The sequence below is a fragment of the Artemia franciscana genome, chromosome 15 (assembly GCF_032884065.1).
Source record: "Artemia franciscana chromosome 15, ASM3288406v1, whole genome shotgun sequence".
In the NCBI taxonomy this organism is placed as follows: domain Eukaryota; kingdom Metazoa; phylum Arthropoda; class Branchiopoda; order Anostraca; family Artemiidae; genus Artemia; species Artemia franciscana.
Genome location: NC_088877.1, coordinates 24,832,459 through 24,854,555, shown reverse-complemented (window position 1 = coordinate 24,854,555; position 22,097 = coordinate 24,832,459). Strand labels below are relative to the sequence as shown.

The 22,097-nt window shown below is 35.4% G+C and overlaps 1 protein-coding gene across 1 annotated transcript in view; it reads left to right on the top strand.

Annotated features, from left to right (window-relative positions):
- LOC136036235 (uncharacterized) overlaps positions 1-22,097 on the top strand; it is an 87,755-nt gene that overhangs the window by 6,620 nt on the left and 59,038 nt on the right. Inside the window, exons 3-4 of the mRNA XM_065718332.1 lie at positions 8,833-8,996; positions 21,182-21,387. Coding sequence (XP_065574404.1) covers positions 8,833-8,996; positions 21,182-21,387 — 370 coding nt within the window. The remainder of the gene's footprint in view (positions 1-8,832; positions 8,997-21,181; positions 21,388-22,097) is intronic.

Below are 22,097 nucleotides of genomic sequence, written 5' to 3'. Positions count from 1 at the left end.
TCAAAGAATGTATTTTTATTAATTTGTAGTGTTTTAGAGTTTTGGTTTCTGATTGATTAATCGCTGTTCATTTCATAAGGGGTTTGACGTAATTTTTGGTTTTATACTCTTTGTTTATCTTTTTTTTTATTCTATGCTTTTTTAAATCCCTGATGTGTATTTGGCAATCTTTTTTTGCAAAGATTTGTTAGTATTTAAGGGATTATTGATTTATAGATTAAATTTATGGTACCTTTCACTATATTTGACATTTTGACAGTAATTCAACATTATAATTAAATGAAAGGGTTTGAGAGGAATTGGCGTTATTTCTAAACAAAGTGCTAGAAAAGCTTTTGTTAGATTCTCTTTTTAGCGACTTTAAGTGCAATTCTTTTTTCATTCATTTGTTACTTAAAATTTTATGCTATCATGATATGCATCTCATTAAAATAACTCAGCTATATCCTGTAATGTAACTTTAATTAACTGTTCAAAATGTGAAGAATTCTAGGAGAAGTGAGTGTCAACTTTAAGTGTTACCAAATTATTTTTTCTATTTTAGAAATATAGTTTGGATTGTTGTCAAAATTGACAGTTGATTTCCATATATAAGTCAATAAGAAAATAATATTATTTACAATGAAAATAAAAATTTGAGACCACACTGTCTATACATGACAAAACGAAAAAAGCCAGTGTCGTTTCAGAAATTATTTATGACAAGCTTACTCAGTCTGTACTTATTTTTTTTTATAAAAAAAATTAAATAAAATACACTGACTGTTATTATCTTCGTTTTCTCTTCTTCACGATCTTTTTTTGTTTTTTAATGCAAGTGTTGTTGGATCAAGCAAAGTTACGAATTTTCATGTTTTGGTCTTCTAGGGAGGAGGGTGGTACTTTCTGCTCTCTTCTGTGGGTGAGCTGAAACTAAAATGTATTGGGCTTTGATTATGCATTGCGTTGGCAGCTATGCTAATCAAACTGGGATTCTGTGTTGGATTTGAAGTGTAATTAATACCTAAATTCATAACGAAAAGCAATTTTATTCCTTGTCCCTTTATCCTTGGATTGCTGATGGAATCTATTTGAGTTCCATGGTTGCTCCTGATGTTTGTCTTTTATTTTTCTAATTTACCTTCTGTTCTTGCAGCACCAGGGAGGGTTCTCTTAAGTCCATCTAATTCTTGCCCTTTCTTTTGTTTCTCCTTGCACAAGAGTGAAACATCAGGTACTGTTTCTAGAATGTCTGTCATTTGCTATGGCGATTCTTATAGTCTATCTAATTTACGTCTATAAATAATGTCTGCTTTATTTGGTTGTATTTTGTGTATTATTAAGTGAGATAAGATTTCTTCCATTAAAGCTTCTTACAAGTGCCCAGATATATCAGAATATATCTTTATAAAAAGATTAAATTAAAACTGGATCAACAATCAGACTAATATCAGTAAGCAAAGCAAGTGAACTTGAATAAAATGCTTAAGCAAAAATGGAGCTATAGGGCAACAGGTAATTATGGATTTACAGGAGAATTTCACTATAAATGCCGTCTATTTGCTGGACAAATTGTTGTCAATTTGTTGTGATAGTTGGGTAAAGGCCTAGAATTGGGGCTGTTGAGTAGGAAATAACTTGGAAAAACCATATTTACTTCATACGTGAAGAATAATTGTAGTTAATGTATTTTGACTGCAATTCCACCATATTTTTTCCCAACCCTCCCTAATGTGCAAAAATATATAGCTTAAATTCTGTATTTCCCATGTGTTTTTCCGTTTCTTAATTTCGTCAGCGTTGATTCAGTTTACGGGTTGCTAGGTTGAAGCAAGAGTGACTTGTGAAAAAATTATGAAAAATATATCACTTAGGCTATATATTTGTGCGTTATGGGGGTGGTGGATAAAACATAGTGGAAATCGTGGTTAAAATGTGTTGACTACAATTATTCTGCATATTATGGTGAAGGAATTTTTTTTTAACATGTTTCCTTCTCAATAGCCCTAATTACAGTCTTCTATCGATAGTTGTTTTTCATACCAACTTATTTTTTATTAGTTTGTACAAACTGTTTGTGATTTTTACAAACTGTTTTTAAGAAACTTGTCATTTTTTCAAACTGTTATTGTGAAGATTCATGTGTCTTATGGAATGAATTTTGTTTTGTATTTTCGTGTGTTACCCTTAGTTTTCACATCCTGTGATTTACAGAAAAGTCCCTTTCAAATGAAGCACTCATTTTCTGGAAAAGAGATACACAAACTCTTTAAAAATTGCAGGCATAATGTGGAAAAATTGCAACTACCCTTACCTTATCTTACAGCAGACGAGTTTCAACCCATTTTTTTTTTGCTATTGAGCTTTTATTATCGCTACGATCCGTAGACAGAAAAGAAATGGTGATGTACTGATTTACCATGAGCAACAAATGATTTATGTGATATCTCCTCCTTATTTGGCCGACTGTTAATTAATTTGCATACTGTTATGAACTAATTATCGTAGACTAAAGTCATTAATTACAATCACAAATTTATGTTTGGTAATTTGTCGTTCATCTGTAAACTTGTATATTACGCCATATAAACCATTGAAATGTCAGTTATTCATTTGATTAATGCGTACGTTTCCTCGAATGCATCAGAAAATGTCAACCTAACAGATTTGTGCTGTTTTATCCTCATATTGCAGTGGGTGGGAATTAGTGCCAAGACAAACCAGGGTTCACTTTCCTGATGAGACGTTTTGCTTCCCTCGGATTGGGTTGTCCCTCAGGTTTATTGTTGCTACGAAATATATCTTCCATTCGTTTCAGTTCACATGCTTTGTGCCTGTGTCAACATAGTCACAATTATCAAGTATCACTAGTGGGCAGGGGCATTACTAGCCAAAATGTTTGAGAGAGGGGAGTGATTAATTTTACCGACTCTACTGATCATTTATACCAAGTGTTATCACCACTAATTAACATAATGTTCATTTCTAATACGAAACTTTGAATCACAATCCAGCCTAAAGAATCATATAATTTGAGGAAGAATAGCTGCTTAGTTCTTTTTCCCATAAGAAGCATATGAACAGCTACATGGTGACCTAGTGAAGAATGGAGCAATATATTAGGAGAAAAGTGATAACATGCTTTATATACAAAAAGATCTCAGAAGTGACAAATTGGCAGATTTAAATTAAAATACACAGATTAAACAAAAAAAGAAAGAAAATATAACTATATACCTTCAGTTAAAAATTCAAACGACTTGGTTTGGAAGACAACCAAACTTCCTTTAATTTGTCGAATTTCAGCTGTCCGTAACGTCAGTCTTGCAGCACATCATGATAAGGTGATCCGAACGGTCATTGTCTATCGTTGTGCGTAACCGTGTCATGACCAGTTTTAGTTTGCTAAAACTTCTTTCAAGAGCTCCTTAGCATAGAACAATTTCCAGTCATCCAGCAGGTTGGCTCCAGAATTAGCGATTACCTCTAAATAACAAGCAGGTGGACGTGTAGGACGTTATTTAAGTTGAACTTGTCATTGACCTCGAATCAACTTTTTCCGCTACTGCTTTTCCTGCCTCAATTTGCCTCCCTTCCTGATCCGGGTTTTCGAGGAGAGAATCTAAGATATCGCGTGTCGCCTTGATTTTTTCGTTAGAAGTCATCAGATTGAGGCATTCAGCCTACAAATTTTCTACTAATGCTTCTGCTAGTGCTTCTGATACCTCAATTTGCCTCCCTTTCTGATCTGGGTCTTCGAGGAGAGAATCTAAGATATCACATGTCGCCCTGATTTTTTCGTTAGAAGTCATCAGATTGTGGCGTTCAACCTACAAATTTTCCGCGAGAACCTTCGTCCTGAACGTGACCTGGCGCATGAACCTAAGCGTCAGAATAAAGTCAAAGCAGGCTCTGCAGTGGTATAGAACTTTGGCTTTTTCTTTTATTATTTTGTCCTCATTTTGTTCTTTTAGCTCTTCCAGAACTTCCACAGTAGCGTCTAAGCGGGTCCACAATGCCGTCAAACTCTCCGATTTGGACGTCCATCTTATCATTGGCAAATTCTTTAGCTTCAGTACTGATTCATCCATCTCTAGTGCTCGTTTGTAAGCCGTAAAAAAGATGTACAGTTCTTGTAAGATCTCAAGCATTTTCCAGACTATGGACCGTTGCTGCATGCATGTTCCACGATGAGGTTCTCTCTATTAGCCATGCATCGAATGTAGCGTACTTGTCTTCCAAGTTTGGTTGATATGTGTTCTTGGACACCCTGTCGGACACCAGACATATTACTTGCGTAATCATAACTCTAAAAAATGAATGCCTCTTTGCTTACGCTTTCCTTTTCTAAAGTTTATAGAATCTTGTCGGCAATTTCTTTACCTTTTTTTATTCAACTGGTACCATAGCTAAAAGTCTTTTTTGGATTGTGCCATCGCAGTCAATGTACTTGACACAAATCACAAGCCTTTCTTCGTGCGCAGAGTCTGAAGTGATATCTGCGATAATTGAATATGCACCACTATTGTTCACATCAGTTACAATTGTATACTTAATTTCGTTACCAAGCACCTCAATGAATGGGTTTTGAAAAACACCGCTAAGGTAGTTCACCGTATTCCATTTCATCCTTCTTTCATTGAACCAGTTGCTGAAATGTGGATCGCACCGGGCAACGAGGCATCTGTTGTTTTCCTAATGGTTTTACTATATCCAAAAGAACCTTGGTCCATCATCGGTTTTCGATAAATTCCTTTTCTTGCTGTCTTTTCAAGGCCTTAGTCTTTTCATCCAACATATTTTCAATGCCCTGCTTGAGTTTGCTATAAATTGCGATATCAATTATTGCAGACTGATGAGCAGCACTTTTAAAATGTTCTTTCATCTTACCAGGGTGTTCCGTCCCTCGGCTCATCATGCTGTTCCAGGAGCACACTCCATTTTTAACCCACGCATCTTCTATCTTTTCGCGTTTTGGTTCAGTAGGAAACAGCATGCTTGCGAAGCAGTACACACAGTCCTTTCTGACGCTATGCTCTGGGTACCTGTATTTTTTGTACCAACCAGCGTTCATTCTCTTTTGGTGTTTGTTGCTCGTCGATGTGTTTTTCTGGTCCTGAAAAGCGGCAAGATACGGCTGGGTAGGGCCTATGTTAAGTAAAGAACGTTTCTGGTGCTCTTTAAGTGGGAATGGTCACTGTCCGGGGTCGTGATCGACACAACAATCAGGAGGCAGATTTTCAAAAATTATGCTCTTTTGCGTTTGAAATTTGAGTATAGCTGCTGACATCACTTCAAGTTCTTTTAGGTTTTCACCTACACGTTCACACATACTGATAATATCAATTGCCAGAGTCTTATTTTATTTCTCCTAATTTCGTAACTTATACTAGTTTTGGATGGAGCTGTACATCATAGGTATTTTCTGCTTTGCTTGTTAATTTGACACAGTGAAGAATTTAGAATTGGAATCTTTGATCTTTGATTAAATTTTTCGAGCAAGACTTTGGACCTATTTTATATTTAGACTGAAAGAGCAAGGCTATCTATGAATAAATTCTACACGATAATCTTTACTATGTTCCATGTTCTTCATTTAACCGAATAAATCATGTGCTGCCATCTGTAAAATCAGGGCATGCGTTGGTAAAACCGTTGCATTAACCGACCAAGATTGAGATTTTGGTAGACGTCATGTCATTGTTTTTATGTTCTTTATTTAACCGAATAAAGAATAGTGGCAGCGTCCGAAAAATCACTGTACGAGTTGGTATAACCGCTAGATTTACCGACCGAGGTTATGGTACAACCGAAACCGAGTCGGTAACCGAGGCTACCGACCGAAGTATGGTACACATCATATCAGTATTTTCATGTCCTTTGTTTAACCGAACGGAAAATTTTGGCACCGTCCGTAAATTTACGACACAAGTCGGTAAAACCGCTACATTTACCAACCTAGATTGCGATTTCATTAGATGTTTATATTCGTATTTTCATGTTCTTTAACCCAATTGAAAACTGTGGCATCAACCGTAGAATCTCTGCACGAGTCGGTAAAACTGCTGCATTTATAGACCGAGATAGATATTCCGGTATATGTCATGTCAGTATCTTCATGCTCTTTATTTAATTAAATGAAAAATTGTGGCACCATCCGTAAAATCATGGCTGGATCCGGTAATACTGCTAGGTTTACCAACCATGCTCAAGATTTCTGTAGATGACATGTTAGTATTTTCCTGGTTTTTGTGTAAAGGAACAAAAAAATTTGGCAGCATCGGAAAATCGTGATGTTTCGCGCTACGATTTTGCCGACTCATTTTTTTTTTGCCGAGTGGTTGAAAGTATTTGTAGGGGGCCCTTCCCCCTCATACGTTATGACCCTGCCGTTGGGGGGTGTATGATGAAGAATTGTTAATAAAAATACTGCAAAACTTATCACTTATAAGAATTTTTCCTTAATTTTGACGTCATGCTTGAATTTTAGAAGTGCAATATCGAAAACGCAAAAAATTGATTTGGAAAGCCTATATCAACACTAGTTTGTACCTATTTTGTACAAAGATCAACTAATTTGTACACTAATAGCCTATATCAACACACACATATATCAAGAAAAACACTAATTTGTACGATAATGCGCTGATTTGCACACTGATTTGTACACTAATAGTATTGCCGGCTATTGCCATGTCTTTGCACCTTTTGCCATGTTGATCTTAAAACTGCTATTTACGCTTTCTTTTTTTTGTAATTAAAAAAATTGTCCTCAAATCTTCCCTCTTATCGTTATATCATATAAGTTACGGTAGAAAACTCAACAAAGCTCAACTTGCCCAATTATGCACGGGATAAATTTTGTCTGCTCTAGCCATGCGTAATGTTCCTTTTATTGGTTAGAGTGACTATATTGTCGCGTGGGAATAACTCTCCTCAGAAATTTACCCTGAAGTGTTAAAAATAGAAGATGCTATTACATTATTAAGGTATGCGTTCCCTCTGAACCTAGTGATTTCGTAACAAGCCTGCAGCTGTATCTTGGACCACAATGACAAGATGCTCAGTTTCATTAGTCTCAGATCTATCCATTCATCAAGCCAGACTTATAATATTATTCAAAATTTATCTCAGAGAAGGATCTAAACTTATTAAGAAACAGGAAATTTGTTGTTTTTCGACTATTTTTAACGAACTTTCAACTTATTTCTTTTCTAAAAAATCTGTACACCAAGCTCTTAAAATATGAATTGGTAGATGTATAGAGCTGAATCTCAGCTATTGCGTGATAGGAAAATTTTCATCTTCTGTTCACATAGTGAAACGTTACAAGAGCAGACAAATGACATACCAAAAAAACCATTCAAGGAAGAGTCAACTTCCATATACTTCAGATGTCGTTTGGTTTGGCTGTGGATATTATCAGCCCCTGAGCATCTCGTGATAAATTTTGGACTATAGGATGCTATCAAAGTAAGTGTTATGTTGCAAAGCTTATGATTCTATTCCTTTTCTAAAGGACTCTTTACGTTCTGGATGATTCAGTATCAGCCGTCTGAGTAATCATAGCTACTACGTTGCCATTTCATTTCCTGTTCCTCCTAGCACACATTCATTACTAATGAAATAATATATGTCTTCGTTCTTGATTAGACCAGAATCATAATAAATATGTTCACTTTTCTCTTATAAACGTTAGATGAAAAATCACCTCTTGATAAAGCAACAGCATTTTCAAAGTCAAAGCAAACAACTGCTACTGTTAACAACTCATTGCAGCACCAATCTGGCTGAGACCGGCACATTTGTGCTGGTTCTTTCTTCTCCTAAATTGCAATCCTCATTGACCCACAAGCAATCTCAAGCTAATTACCTCCAACTCATTATATATGCATTTCTGCGAATATTCTACTTCAATGGGGAGGCAATCCGTACTAAAAAGCATAGCTATGAAGAGGTTACTCAGCCAAAAAAAGCATAATAAAGTTATAATCTGGTATGTCATTTAGTAAAACGGTATGAGAGCAGAAAAATAGCATACTGAACTTTCAAAGAAGACAAAACCTTAAGAAAAAAAACTTGCGACGCGGGAATAATACTCCTCAGGAACTTATCCTGAACCAATAAAATAGAAGATATTTTCCCATTATTTAAAAATAGGGGTTCCAATTATTATGGCTAGTTATAGGCCTATGTCGATTCTCCTAATCATTTCTTAAACTCTGGAAGAGTGACGAGTCAGAGGATTTCCTTTTATGGTCCAAATTTGAGCTCCGCGGTGGAAAATTCTCTTTTTTCGCCTCGTCATTTGCGTTTCAATCTTGCATGATGTTATTGGTGGAATTCAGATAGTTTCTAAGGCCGAACTGTCTAAACATGACGTGAGAAAAAACGTCAAAAAATTGACGAGGAAGTATTTTATCCCAGGGAGAGGCTCTTTGAATCAATGACATATCTGGTAGCTGTATCCTTTTTATTCTTTGTAAATTACTTTATATATTCATTATTTATATTATATATTAATTATAATAATTTAAGTATATTAACTATATCATTAATTTAGTATTAACGTATATTATATTTTATATATTAATTATCTTATATTTTGCGAATCCCTTCTGGTTTCTATTCAGTTTATTTTTTCTCTCTTTGTCTTGTATAGTTTGCTGGTTGACGTGAGCGATGATCGGTTTTTAACGAACCGATACATGACATCGAAGTTTGTAGTTTATACTGGAACTTTCTTATGTGGTCTTAGGATTTTCAGTTAAAAATTTTCCATTTACATGATTATTTACTAAAATCGAATGCCATTGGTAACAAACTTTATTTAAAAAAGATATTTATATACAGGTTGCCAGAGCTGCCAAATGATACTGAAGAAACGAACCCTGTTCTCTGCAAAAATGGTCCAGTTGACTATGAAAAGGTTTCGGCATCCCACTGCTTCAATGCAGTGTCGAAATTGGCTATTGAAAACGAATCTACTGTAATAAAGCTAGAGCAACCAATGAACGGTGAGTACATTATCACTTTTGCCTCAATTTAACTGTTCAAAGTTAGGAAAATACATTGTTTTCTAAAACGGAAATAATACATAGCTAAAAGTCTGGTCAAACTATATGTTTTCTGCTTAAAAAAATATGATCCTAAAAAGCTTGTAAAAAAATAACGAGAAATGAATAATAAATCTAATTTAGATACTTGTAAAAAAGAAAAAAATATTGCGAAAGCAAATATATGTAATCGGTTTTTGGAATCACACTTTTAACCAAATAAAACAGCTTACTTTTCTTTAAGGGAATAAGAATAATTTTATGTGGATTACTTCTGCTGGAGCAATGCTCTGTGCGACTACTGATTGCTATAAACACCAACAACAAGTAGAACAATCGCAAATTTTTTGTAAAACAGTGGAACAACCTTTAATGAATATTTCGTCCCTATATCCAAGGGCCGTCCTCAGCAAAAGAACAAATAAAAATATAAGAGAATACGGTCGAAATTGGATATAGGGTCCAAATATTCATTTAAGGTTAAAGTTCTACTGGCTTACGAAAAAAATCCCTGCTGTTCTGCTTGTTGCTTGTGTTTATGACGCACAGGAAGCACAGGATGATTGGCCCCCAACCCCCCATTGCACTTCCTGGCTGAAGGGCCATGAAACGGAGATTAGCACCGCCTGTTTGGACCTTAAGGGTCTAGTGCCGTCTTACTTACTTTTTTACTTTACTTTTATGACGGGAAGGCAGTGTGGTCTTCATCGGTATTTGCTACTGATTGCTAGGTGCTTTTTTAGTTAAAATTCCTGCTTGAAACTTTTCACGTGAAACTATTCAGTAAAGGTGATTTTGCGACGAATTATCTTCATTGGCTCAGCCCTGAAGACAGGGCTAATTCCACTTTCATTAGCTTACTTTAGTCATAAACTATAATTATACATAGAGGGTAGAATGCGCTCAAATTTTGGATGGGGTCTGGTACATTAGAAAAGGACCAAAAATTTGAAAAGAAAAGATAATGATGATGATGGTGTAAAGAGAAGATGATTATTGATGTAATGGTAGTGTAAATCGTATAATAGTCAATGCGTCTAATGTGTTTTTTTAGTTAGAAAAAGTTTGGAAGAGATATTAATATCCGTCGTCGCACAAAGGTTAGAACATCTGAAGCCATGGCAATGATAGTGGTCAAGTAGGGCTCTGAACCTGGAGTGCTTTGAAAGGTTGAGGAAGACATGTTAGATTTTGCCCAGAGGAACTGTCTAAGTACAGTTCTAGGCAATCGTTTGACTGACCGTTTATTAAACAATAAGCTTTGTGAAAATTGTGCATTAATCCCAATTTCTACGGCTATAGGGAAAGTTACATTTCTAGGTCACTTTCTGTAGGTTCATCCCAAATTCTAGGGGTGTTCGGAAAGCTACGATGGCTAGGTTATGTTTTACAGAAGAAGGATGACAGATTGTGAAACTTTGGGTTTTTCAGCCATCCATCTGAGGTGAAACGAAAAGCAGGCTGCTGCCAATGGTGTGGAAAAGGGTCATAAAACAGATTTAAAGGAAATATGGTACTTTATCGGAGGGAATAAAGAGTGAAGCTTTGAATACGTTGGGGCGGATGAGGAGCGTTCGCAGCCGTATTGATGTCAGGTGGCTTGGTGCTGCAAATAGTTGTTTGTAGGAGTAGTAATATTCATTCTTATGGTTATAAAATTATTTTCACAATTTTTTGTTTCTAGCTTGAAAAGTTTAGCTAAACATTCATTGGAAGGATGGATAAATAAAAGCACAAGCCTATTTTATGTAGCCAGATATACAAGCAGTTATCTTATATCCGCAATAGCCTAGAAATATAACAATCTTTCCATCATTTGGTGCCTTGCCTGACAGAAGGTTTTTAGGCTATAAGAAAAGTCGAATATTTCCAGAAAAGATCAAGGCCAATAAATGAAGTGTCAGGTTGTTTCGGACAGAAAAATTGCTTGAAATCCATCATTTGCGTTTTAAGAATATGTCGTTTAATTATTGTTTCCAAGTTAACGAAAATGTAGAGGTTGGAGAAGGAGCAAGTATGTTTTATTATGGAGACACAGAAAAATATTTACCAAAATTTGGCGTTGGGGGGTGGGTGACATTTGTTTTTTTAATTTACGTTATCAAATGTACCAAAAAGGGGAGGAGAGGGACAGTCGATCCCCCACTCCTCCACAGTTGTCTCCTCTGTAATGTATTTGAAAATTCATTTAAAAGAAAATAGAAAAATCCCTGGCTCTTCCTAAAATATATTTTTTTCTTTATTTATTCAGTGTCAAAAAAGAGTAAAATTTCAAACTGATTCGGAAGGCCTAATTTTTAATGCGTTGTTTTAAAATCGCTGCTAGTGAACTCTATTCGAAACATGTACCATTTACATTAAAGTTGTCAGTGACCATATAATTGTAGATGGCGGACCAGTATCAAAGCTTGAAAATTGGTTTATTTTCTTGGCTATGGTAGCTAGAAAGACGATATATCACATGCAGTTGAAAATCCTAAATTTACGAATAAGGATTTTCAACTGTTAGTAACATACGAATATTTTGAACAAGTAAACTGTTTAAGGCCTTGAAGGTACAAATGTATATTCCCTACTCAAGCTCCTGTTTCCAACTATTTCCGCAAGTAAGAAAAAGAAAATTAGCTTTTTTTTACCAGAAACGTTCAAGTATCATAAGAATTAAATAAAGTATGGTAGATAAATTAATAATATCTTTTTTTTTTAAGTTATCACAAGCTCTGAAGGAGCCGAATCTATTTGATCAAATGAGCAATAATTGTATGTACTTCTTTATGTACGTATATATGTGTATAGACATTTTTCTTTCCGAAACATCACTATTTTTTTCTGAAAATTGGAATATTAACATATTTCACTGTGTAAAAAGATCTAGATTGGGCATGACTTTGGGTTTCTTACAATAAACACCAGATTATCACAATAATCATTGGACTATTACTAAACCTGTGTGGTAAGTTTTTCTTTATGAACTGGACATTTAATTATATTTGATAATGCTATGGAACTCTGGTTAACTGATTTTGTGGCTTATTTGGACAATGCTATTTTGAATTCTGGTAAGCTATTTTTTGCGTAACTTGATCCTGAATCTGGATTAACAGAAAAATCAGTTATCTGCCTTGTTCTAAATCTCCTGCAGTTTAACCTTTTTAATGAAATCGAAGATGATATTGTTGTGAATAATGCGGTTGAGTTTTTTCAACCTCAAGGCATTATTGAAGCTAAAAAGAGGTTAACCTTCCATTCAACAATCTTAAGGATATGCTCGGGGAAATGAACAACTATCAAAGACACAAGTTCTCGTTATCGTTATCCATTCAACTACAGACGTTCCGGCCATACCTGCTGTTGCTTATTCCTGTCTATCTGCTAAAGTTAATTGGATAGAAATAACGGTTCTTGAGTATTATATGGTACACGCTCGAGAATTTGGATTTACAGATCAGACAATAACGGGTTAATACCTGTCAGTATTGGAAAAAAGTTAGTCTAGGCTCAGTTGAAATCTACGTTATATATATATTTTCATTAAAATCGAGATGGTATTTTGGTTGGGTTAGGTATTTAATATAATGCGTTCTGTGCGAACCCCCTACCATAATTCTTTGTTGTAGTTTTCATAATTTTGTTGCTAAAGTATTGTATTTTCATCATATTTTTGTTTATTTCATTAGGATTAACGTAACTTAACTTCTCGAGTGTGTACCATATAATACACAAGCACCGAAAAAAACTCTCCGAGTAATCAACAAAAAAGTCACCGCATATGATCTGCATTATCCTGTTTTACCCAATCAGCCTGTCCAATGCATTTCAAATCAAACTGCTGTGATTATTTTAAACATTCCACAGGACGAAGATAATCACTGAAAGACTTTATAGAGAAAATCACAAGTCATGAATGCATTGCGGAATTGCGGCTCTCGGATGATAGATAGATAGATAGATTTATTCACACGAAAAGCCCAATTGGGCCATGGTAACATAAACAAAACAAGTGTAAAAAAATACAGCAACAAACACAGACTGAAAAGACATTAAACTAATTATTTAAGAAAACATCACGATACCTCACATCTACCCGGACGAACTTTCCAATATTATTTATAGTTAAGTAACACTTACTTCTCAAAATTTCCGAAATCCAATATCTCCCCCCAACCTCCTTACCAAATATTTCCAAGCGCAAATCCCTCAACTCCCTACAATACCCTAAAAATGCTGCAAAGACTCATCCATCTCTCCACACACAGGGCAACTGTAAGGACCATTCCTCAATCTATTTCTTCCTAAATATTTCCTACGTTCTCCAAGAGGCACAAAATTTCCCCTTACATACATTACCCATTTCAAATCATCCGGAGCCAATCCGATTTTTAGATAAATTACTTGACATAACAAGCTAATTGTCAAAGTTGATAAGGTGGCCGTAAGTGATCTTCGTCAATCTGCTAGATCGCTGTTTATGAAGCAAAAGTCATTGAGACTAAATTCTTTGGGGTTGCCAAAGGACTTAGGAATGATTTTGACCCAACGCTTCTCAAGGTTTGTCCTAGAGTTCATGATAGTATGCGTATTGGAAATTCCCGTAGCCTCAAAATTGCTTTTGAAGACCAGCAAACCTTTCTTCAGCTATCAAATATGGGCTAAAATTTGAATGCGAAATTATACGCATATTTCGAGTTTAAAAATGTTCCCCGTTGTTACCAGAAATGCCAATCGTCGAATCATAATCAAGCTAAGGATTTTAAGTGTGCCAACTGCAGTAGGAATAATGTGTTATCTAGTTGCCGCTGTCCGAAATTACTAGAAATTTGTAAACTTCAGGCTGCAAATTAATCCAATAACAGATAAGAACATTTCTTTATGCTCATTCAATATAAATAGGACTAAAGACAAAGATCTTAGCATTAATAAAAAATTTGCAAAATATGACATTTTGATTTTGCAAGAGTATCTTATAGTTGCTTGCAGTTATGATTCTTTGTCTCCCGGTAAATACCATATTGTTTTTAGTACTGCGGCAAGACGCACACGTGGAGAACCATCTGGAGGGCTGACGGTTATTCTCGATCAAAGGCTACGATCCTGAGAAAACTTGCCGGATTTTCGAAAAAGGGGGGAAACACCCCCCAAAAAAAAAAATCTTAAATGAAAGATTCAGAATATCAGAGAATCCTACTGTAAAGATTCCCAGAACTAATGGAGGAAGAACCGCAAGTTATGAAGTTTGCCCATTGTTTACATATAGTATTTGTTATAGGGACCGATAGTTTTCAGGGGAGGGGAGCTTTTTTGGGGATAAATTTTCTACAGCGGGAATTGCCTAATGAGATGGAAGTTTCCGGGATTGAACTTTCCAGCGGAAATTTTACAAAGGAGTATTTGCCAGAATTTGTGCACGAAATTCATTTTATTTGTCTTACTTTCTTGTTGGTGACCCCATTTTACATGTGGAGATGCTTTGAGGGAATTTTCAGCAGATTTGAATTCTCTGGGGGGGGGGGTAACGTGGATAGAAAGGGGTTTCCCGTGGGAGAATTCTTGATGGGTGAAATTTCACCAGTAGAAATTCCCCATTGGGGAATTTTCTGCGGAAGAAAAATTTCATTGGGAAGGGGGGGGGGGGCTAGCGGAGATTTCTGGAAACATTTTCCGCACAGCGGGGATTCCCTACGGGGGATTTCGCAGCGAGGATGGCATTTTTTTGGGGTAATTTTCCGGTCGAAGAATTTTACGTGGAGGAACTTTTCATGGAGGAATTTTATATGCAGGGCTTTCCACAGGGGGGGGGGGGGGATTTTCTTGGATTGTTTGAAAAACTACTAGAAATTACATTAAAGAAAAATTGAGTTTTCTGATGAAAGTATTGGGCAATATTAAAACCTAAAACAAACAAAAATTATTCCGTATATGAGGGCGGCTGCCCTCTCCTGAATCCCCGCTCTTTACGCTAAAGTTCAACCATTTTTTTCAAGTCTCTAAGAACAATTCCTGAAACACAAGGGCTGTGTAGTAGAATTAGAACCTTTTTCAAAAGTTCTTTAAAAACCTTAGCGTTAAGAGATAGGAATTAAGAGGGTGCAGCCCCCCTCATGAACGGAATAATTTTTGTTTCTTTTAATTTTTAATGTTGTTCCTTAGTTTCAGTAGATTTTTTTTTCATATATATTTAATTGAATGTGTTGGACAGACTTGCGGAGTAGTAACTGTAAGCAACTGAATCAATAAAAGGCTGTCAATAGGGGAGACACTCCACAGAAAGTCTAAAGGATATATAATTCCTATGTGCTACCTCAGCTTTTAGAGATAAAAAAGCTTCTAAATGAATTATTCTGCTACAAAGATTCAACATAAACGACCATTTTCAACTTAACAGCGATTGATTTGTCTTTCCTTGCTCTTTTCGCAAACGAAATAAATATGAGGTATAACGTGTATAACATTACCAATGTAAGTAGGACTTGCTTATCGAATTTTTTCGCACAAACTATGAAACAGACGAGTTCACAACTTTTTTTTTAGTTTGAATTGTTAAAATAAATACTGTTATAATTGTTATACTACTATGTATTGTTACTCTGTGATGAATTGTTAAACTAATTGTTATAATTGTTAAACCCAATGTCTACCCCCTAAAAGCTACTATCTGAAATAGATATGTGTGAATTCTGAAATAACTTTGCTGAAAACGAGAAACATTTTAAACAGTATATTACGTTTACGTTTTTTTACGTTACGTTTATATTACGTTTTTTAAACTAAAACAGTTTAAAAATATGCTAGTTAATCTTACGGAAAATTTTTTTCTGGATACATATGTTTTCTGTGACAATTAATTCAATTTTCTTGTTTTAATGTAATTCTACTTTTCATCAATTTCGTCTCCTTGTAAGACAAATCCTTTCAAACGTCTACTGAGTTTTACCGAGAAGATTGCTTCGTTCAGATGTGTTACATCGGGCCTTCTAACTCTTATGAGTCTCGCTGTTTCTACCATTCATTATTTGTATAATTTACAACATTTGGGTTCTTTATACATTTATTAAACACGTTTCAACAGAAACAAGAGAACAAAAAAAATTAATGGAAACTATTTCATCCCACAGAATTTCGCTCTGGAGATTTACTCCTGTCAACAACGTCATCACATGTTTGGTGGAACTTTTGGAAATATTCTTTTTTAAAGCCTTTGGTTCCGTCTGGCCCTCTTGGCTGCCTAATTACAATTACTCTGGGGCCAGTATATGGATCTTCTTTTTTGTAGTTTGCACCTCTTCTGCACGGTGGCACATACACATTGGTAACTGTGACTTCGTCTGGGCTGCCGACGATTGATTTTTCCATTAAACTATCTTTTTCTGTGACAGCGTCTATTTGTACATGGTTTTCTGCATTTGAAATATTCGCTCCGGCACTTTTTATGCCACTGGAAGGAGGATCTTTTTCTGAGCTAGGCTTTGGACCACGCCTCCACCAACTATCTGATGATGAGCCTTGGACAGAATTTTCCCGCGTTTGTGCTGACTTATTTCTTCTGCGTTTTTTTGAATTTGAGGTTCTGCCACTCTCATCTTGTTCACCACTAGAGAAAGGCTCTTTTCTTGGGTTCAGCTTTGTACCACGCCGCAACCAATTATCTGAAGGTGCTTCTTGATCCTGACTCACTTTGTTCTCACTCATGGGCTCTGTTTTATTCTGGCTTAAATGTAAACCTTCTCCTTGGACCTTATTTTTGTTGGAATTCTCGTAAAAATTATGGCCTTTGGTATGGTTCAATTTCTTTTTATTCAAGTTTCCACCGTTATTTTTCTTGGATTCATCAGAATTCTTGTTTTCTGGTGTTTTACTCTGTTCTTCCTGGGTCATTTCGTTTTTGAGACGTCCTATGTCCGAAATCACCTTGTTCATTTTTTCCTCTTGCGAATTGCGAAACGTTGATAATAGCCTCAGAATATTATCAATTCTAATGTTGAAACTCAGATCAGTCCCAGCAGTCAGTTTCGGGATATTATCTACCTTTTTAGAATTGATCAGCATTTGCTCGGATTGAAACAAGTTTTTTGTTGCTATACATTCTACTTGTTGCATCTTTTTCACTTCTATCTTCAAGTTGTCTATGGTTGAGTTCAATTTGGCCACTTGAAAATAAAAGCTGGATAAGATTCCATCTAAATCACGTTTTCCAACTCGGCTTTGGTATCTTCTCAGTTTTTCCGTAAGTGAGTTCGTCTGTCGTATAGAATCCATTATTTCCTTCCGTAATCTGAATCTTTTCTTCACTTCCGGGGATCTATAAAACATGGATAAAATTTTTGCAATTGTGACTATCTCGTCGTCTAGTTTTTCGAAAGGATCAAGCTGTTTACTACCAACCATCTTTTCAATTTTTGACAAAATTATGGCCTTTTCGTCCATCTGACCAGAACTGCCATTTTCCAAGTCCACCTTTTTAGCGTCAGGTCTCAGTTTAGAAATTCTAGTAAATTTAAAGATATTCACCTTCTTCACTACTGCTCTCTTCTCTCCTGCAGGACACTCTACATCTTTTTCCTTCTCAAAATTTTCATTTGTGCTTATAACTTTAGTTAACATGATAGATTCTTTGCTTTGCATTAACTTGATACGGATTAACTAATAAGAAAACCATTGAAAACAGTCGTTTATATGCAAGAAGTGACGTCATTTATGACGTGTGGCATGTAGCTATGATGACGTCATTCAGTATAATTTTTCATTTTATCTATCAATTTAGAAAATTTATTTGCGATGACGTCATGAAAAATGAATTGCAAAAGGGACCGTGGCCTTTTTTAAAATGGCATTATCGTTAAGAATAACAAGGTCAAAAGACTTTGATATTTCATGTTATATCATCTCAAGATAAAATAAAGTTTCAGCATCTCAAGCTGTGACTATGATGTCCCAAGCGGCGTCGACAAAGTTGTAGTAGCAAAAGGGCGTTGCCATAATATTTTCACGTATTTAAAGGACTGCTCAACGAATATACAATGGCAAGTATATTACTCCAGTCTACTCAATTGATGAGTAAATTTCAAGCCTAAAGAATAGCAAGCAGAAATTAAAAATGATTTTCGGGGGCTTAGATGGGATTAAATATCAGTCAGCGTCAAAGCATCAGTGGGTAAATATAATTTACTGTAGTCCACCCCATTCTTACCTCTCATCTTTGCCGGCAGCTTTTTTATGTTACTACTTACTTCCAGCTGAAAAAAAAAAATGTTTTTTTCTTTAAATTTAATTCTTCAAGGAATGCGAAGGGGCGACGCTAGATTTATTTTGGAGCTTATTTGATAGTAAAACTATGAGTCTTGTCCAAGTTCATTGTAACTCTTTGTAAAAGGAGAATTTTCGCCTTCTGGAATAGAATTATGCTTATTAGAGGCACTTTCTTACCGCCTGAACAAGAACTGTTACTTAACGATTTTTCCAACGATTTCATCTCTGTCGTTCAGAAGAAAAGTGTTGCTAAGTTGCTAACATTATTAGAGAATTTTTCTAACAGATCGAGTCATCGCTGTAGAATTTGAAGTTTTAAATGCAGCACCAGTAACTGTTTAACAAAAGTTTTTTTTAATTAATAAAAACTGTTAACTAACATTGTAGAGAATTTCAAGCGTAATATTTAAAAACTAGATAACGCTGCAAAGTAGCATGTCTTGTTTCTGTGCTTTTAACATTGATACAGGATTTAAGACTGTTATATTTCTTAACAAAATTAGAGACAAGACTTTATCCTGTGAATGGGAGATAAGAACTTTTCCAGCTAATCTGATTTGATCTATGTATTTGCCATTTTTTTGCTGCCCTCAGTTCCTCCTGGCTCCATAAATATTCACTGAAAATTTTAACCCTTATTCGAAAACTTTTGTTTTTTTTTAATTTCTCGCCTAATTACTTCGTAACTGTTGTTGTTTGCAAACAGTTTTTGTTAGCTAGCAATTCCGTTTCTGCCGTCCCAACAAAAATTAAAACAGCGGAAAACGCTTAGATGTGCCCTTTTAGACAAATAGCGATAGGAAATGTCGAATGAACGATAGACGTATCGATGCTTGTTAAACAGTCAGTAATGTACAAATTATTGCTTATATAATTTTACATTAACTGTTCCAATCGACTTAATAATTACCCCTATAAAAAGAGATGAGTTGTGAATATTTTCTAGGGTGTTTCAAATAGAGAAAATAGACTGATGTAACAAACTTTTCTGTTTGTGTTAAAACTATGCTCAAGTTGTTCATATAGCCTAAGGTTTACCTTATAAATTGACATCAACAGAGGTTTTATATTTAAGTATGTGATTTTTATCTGCTTTTTGCCAATGTGGATTTTGCCAGTGTAGATTATCTGACTTTTGTATGGAATCCTATGAGGGACATTTATTACAACAAAAAAAGCAGTAATCTGCATGTGAAAAACTATGAAATAGCCTGCATTTCTTATGCGTAGCTGTGTCTTATGAAGGGCCATTTGTATTTTCTGTAATGTAGGTGGCTCTATAATTGTTTCTTCTGGAATATTTTCTATGACTATGGTATAATTGCAAAATATTATTTTTTTTCTTTCATAGGTAAAACGTTGACTGTGCACCACTGTAGTTAATTTTCTTCTTCTTCTAATGGTAAATCTACATTATCAAAATATATCTTCTCCACTTTGGATTTGGGTTGCTAATCCAAAGGTGAGACTGATATGATTTCACGAACAGTAATATGTTTTAGTGACATGCAGCAGCATTTTCTTGACAAGCAATGCGTTTACTATGTCATCAACGATTGTTGGGTGCATAGAAATGAGTCTACCCAAACGACCAAACGCGACTGAATGAAGCAACGACAAATTAACAGAAATATAATTAAGTCAGAACGCGACTGAATGAAGCAACGACAAATTGAAGAAATATAATTAAGTCAGAAAGTAATTTCAGCTATTTTTTGCAGTTAAACAATTTGTGTTAAGAGACAGTTATATCTTCATACGAAACATATATTCAAATATCTTAACTCTATCAAATATCCCACCTTTGCCTTGGACCACAGAATTTCAAGTCAACCTATAGCTTTAACACCAGTCTAATACGAAGAACATCTTTTGAGCAGGACCTCGGAGAAACAATAGACAACGAGCTAAAATTTACCAGCCACTACGAATCTATCGTGAGCAAAGCTTTGAAAGTAGATGGACATATTCATAGAAACTTCACCCTAAACGATCCTCAGCTTTTTTCAACTCTATTCAAGTCTCTTGCTCAGCCTATCATTGAATATGACCACACGACAATCAGATCTTACCTTCAAAAAGACATTGATGCAACTGAGAAGATTCAGTGAAAGGCAACAAAATCTGCACCAAAACTAAGAGGCCTCTCCTACTGTAAATGATTGGAAAGCGGTCACTTCCTTCCATCTCTTATAGACTCATCCGAGGTGACCTTATTGGAACTTTCAAGCTATGACACAAGTACTATAATAACATTAGACCACAGGAAATACTCTTCTTCAATACAAACAATCTGCGAGAACACAAATTTAAGCTAAAACAAAACGCTTTCAACAAAGAAGTTGGAAGGTGGGCCTTCTCGAACCAAGTTGTCAAGGAATGGAACAACCTCCTCTAGTAGTAGTTATGGCTGACTCTACCATTCAAACTCCATCAAACTTGTATTGACAAGTTTTTTGGTGAAAGTAAATTTTTATAGAGGCGAAAGCCTTTTTAATGCAGTATATTATTATTGTTATTATAATGCCTGATTTATACTCAAATTCGCTCGTACAAGCTCTACTCGTAACACTGAAGCATGTAGCAAAGCCCTTGATATGTGAATGAGAATCTAGCGTGAGGAATCTTGTAAATTATTCACGTTGACAGCTTAATTCAAAACTTGCTCTTTTTCTCGTTTAATAAGCAGGGAATTCTAGCGCATGAGCCCAATGGATATTCCCTTTGGGGCAAGAACCTTTCCTGCAGGCATAGAAGACATTTAATATTTCAGGAAAACTATATGGGCTCAGTATGCCATCCTGAGCTGGTAGAAGTTGTTCCATAAAGATGGCTTAATAATAATAATTCTTTTAATAATAACTTTTAGTAATGATGATACAAACTTCTTTTTTTATTTGTAGTCGAAAATTTGAAAGCACTGCCAGAAATTTTTGATTCCTTAGAAAAAGACGGTGCGCAGTTAGAGACGGCATGGAATGTATCGAGGACGACGAGAATTGTTAACGCTTCTCAAATGGACTCTGAAGTATTTCAAAAGATTCAGTCGAAGGTCAGAAAAGCTAAAGGCTCAAAATTTCAAAGCCGACCATTGCATGCGACATGCAAGGTAATCTTTTTTCTTTTTTTTCTTAGTACATGGAAAGCATGAAAAATTTATCAGAGCAAATAGTATTTTCAAACGAGAGACTTTTAATTGTTCAAGTTTTGTGAGAAAGAACAATTGGCGAAGAAGAAAAATACACTTCGTAAAAAGATGAAAGAAGTCTCACAGAAGACCAGTGTCTGACTTGAAGGATAGAAATTTGAGTTTGCCAGAATTTTTCATCTTTGAAATAGAGGCTTTCGGGTACTTGCTCATTTAGGCCCTTTTGCCCAAAAAATATTGGGATGTATTTTGCCATATCCATGTGAAGCATTTCATTAGCGATACTTTTCTTCGTCGACAATTTCTATCTGTTTAATCTGTTCAATTTCTATCAATTCTATCTGTTCTAGTGTTCATGGAGATATGGCATCAACACCAGTTTGTGAGTTTACCCTTGTGATAGTATTGATCAGTAAGGGTATTATCGAGTGGAGTGAGCTATAGTGTGTCAAATAGAAAACAATTAAGTCTGATTTTTGGCCCTAAAGAAAGAGCATATATGTGCGAAAAAAAACACGCAACATGGTAAGGTTTCAGGTAAAATTTGAAAACATTGCCAGAAAGGATTTATTCTTTAGGAAAAGACGGTGCGCAATGAGAAACGGCAAGAAACGTTTCGAGGACGACAAGAATTGAACGCCGCTGAAATAACCAAGTTTGACCTTAGAAAT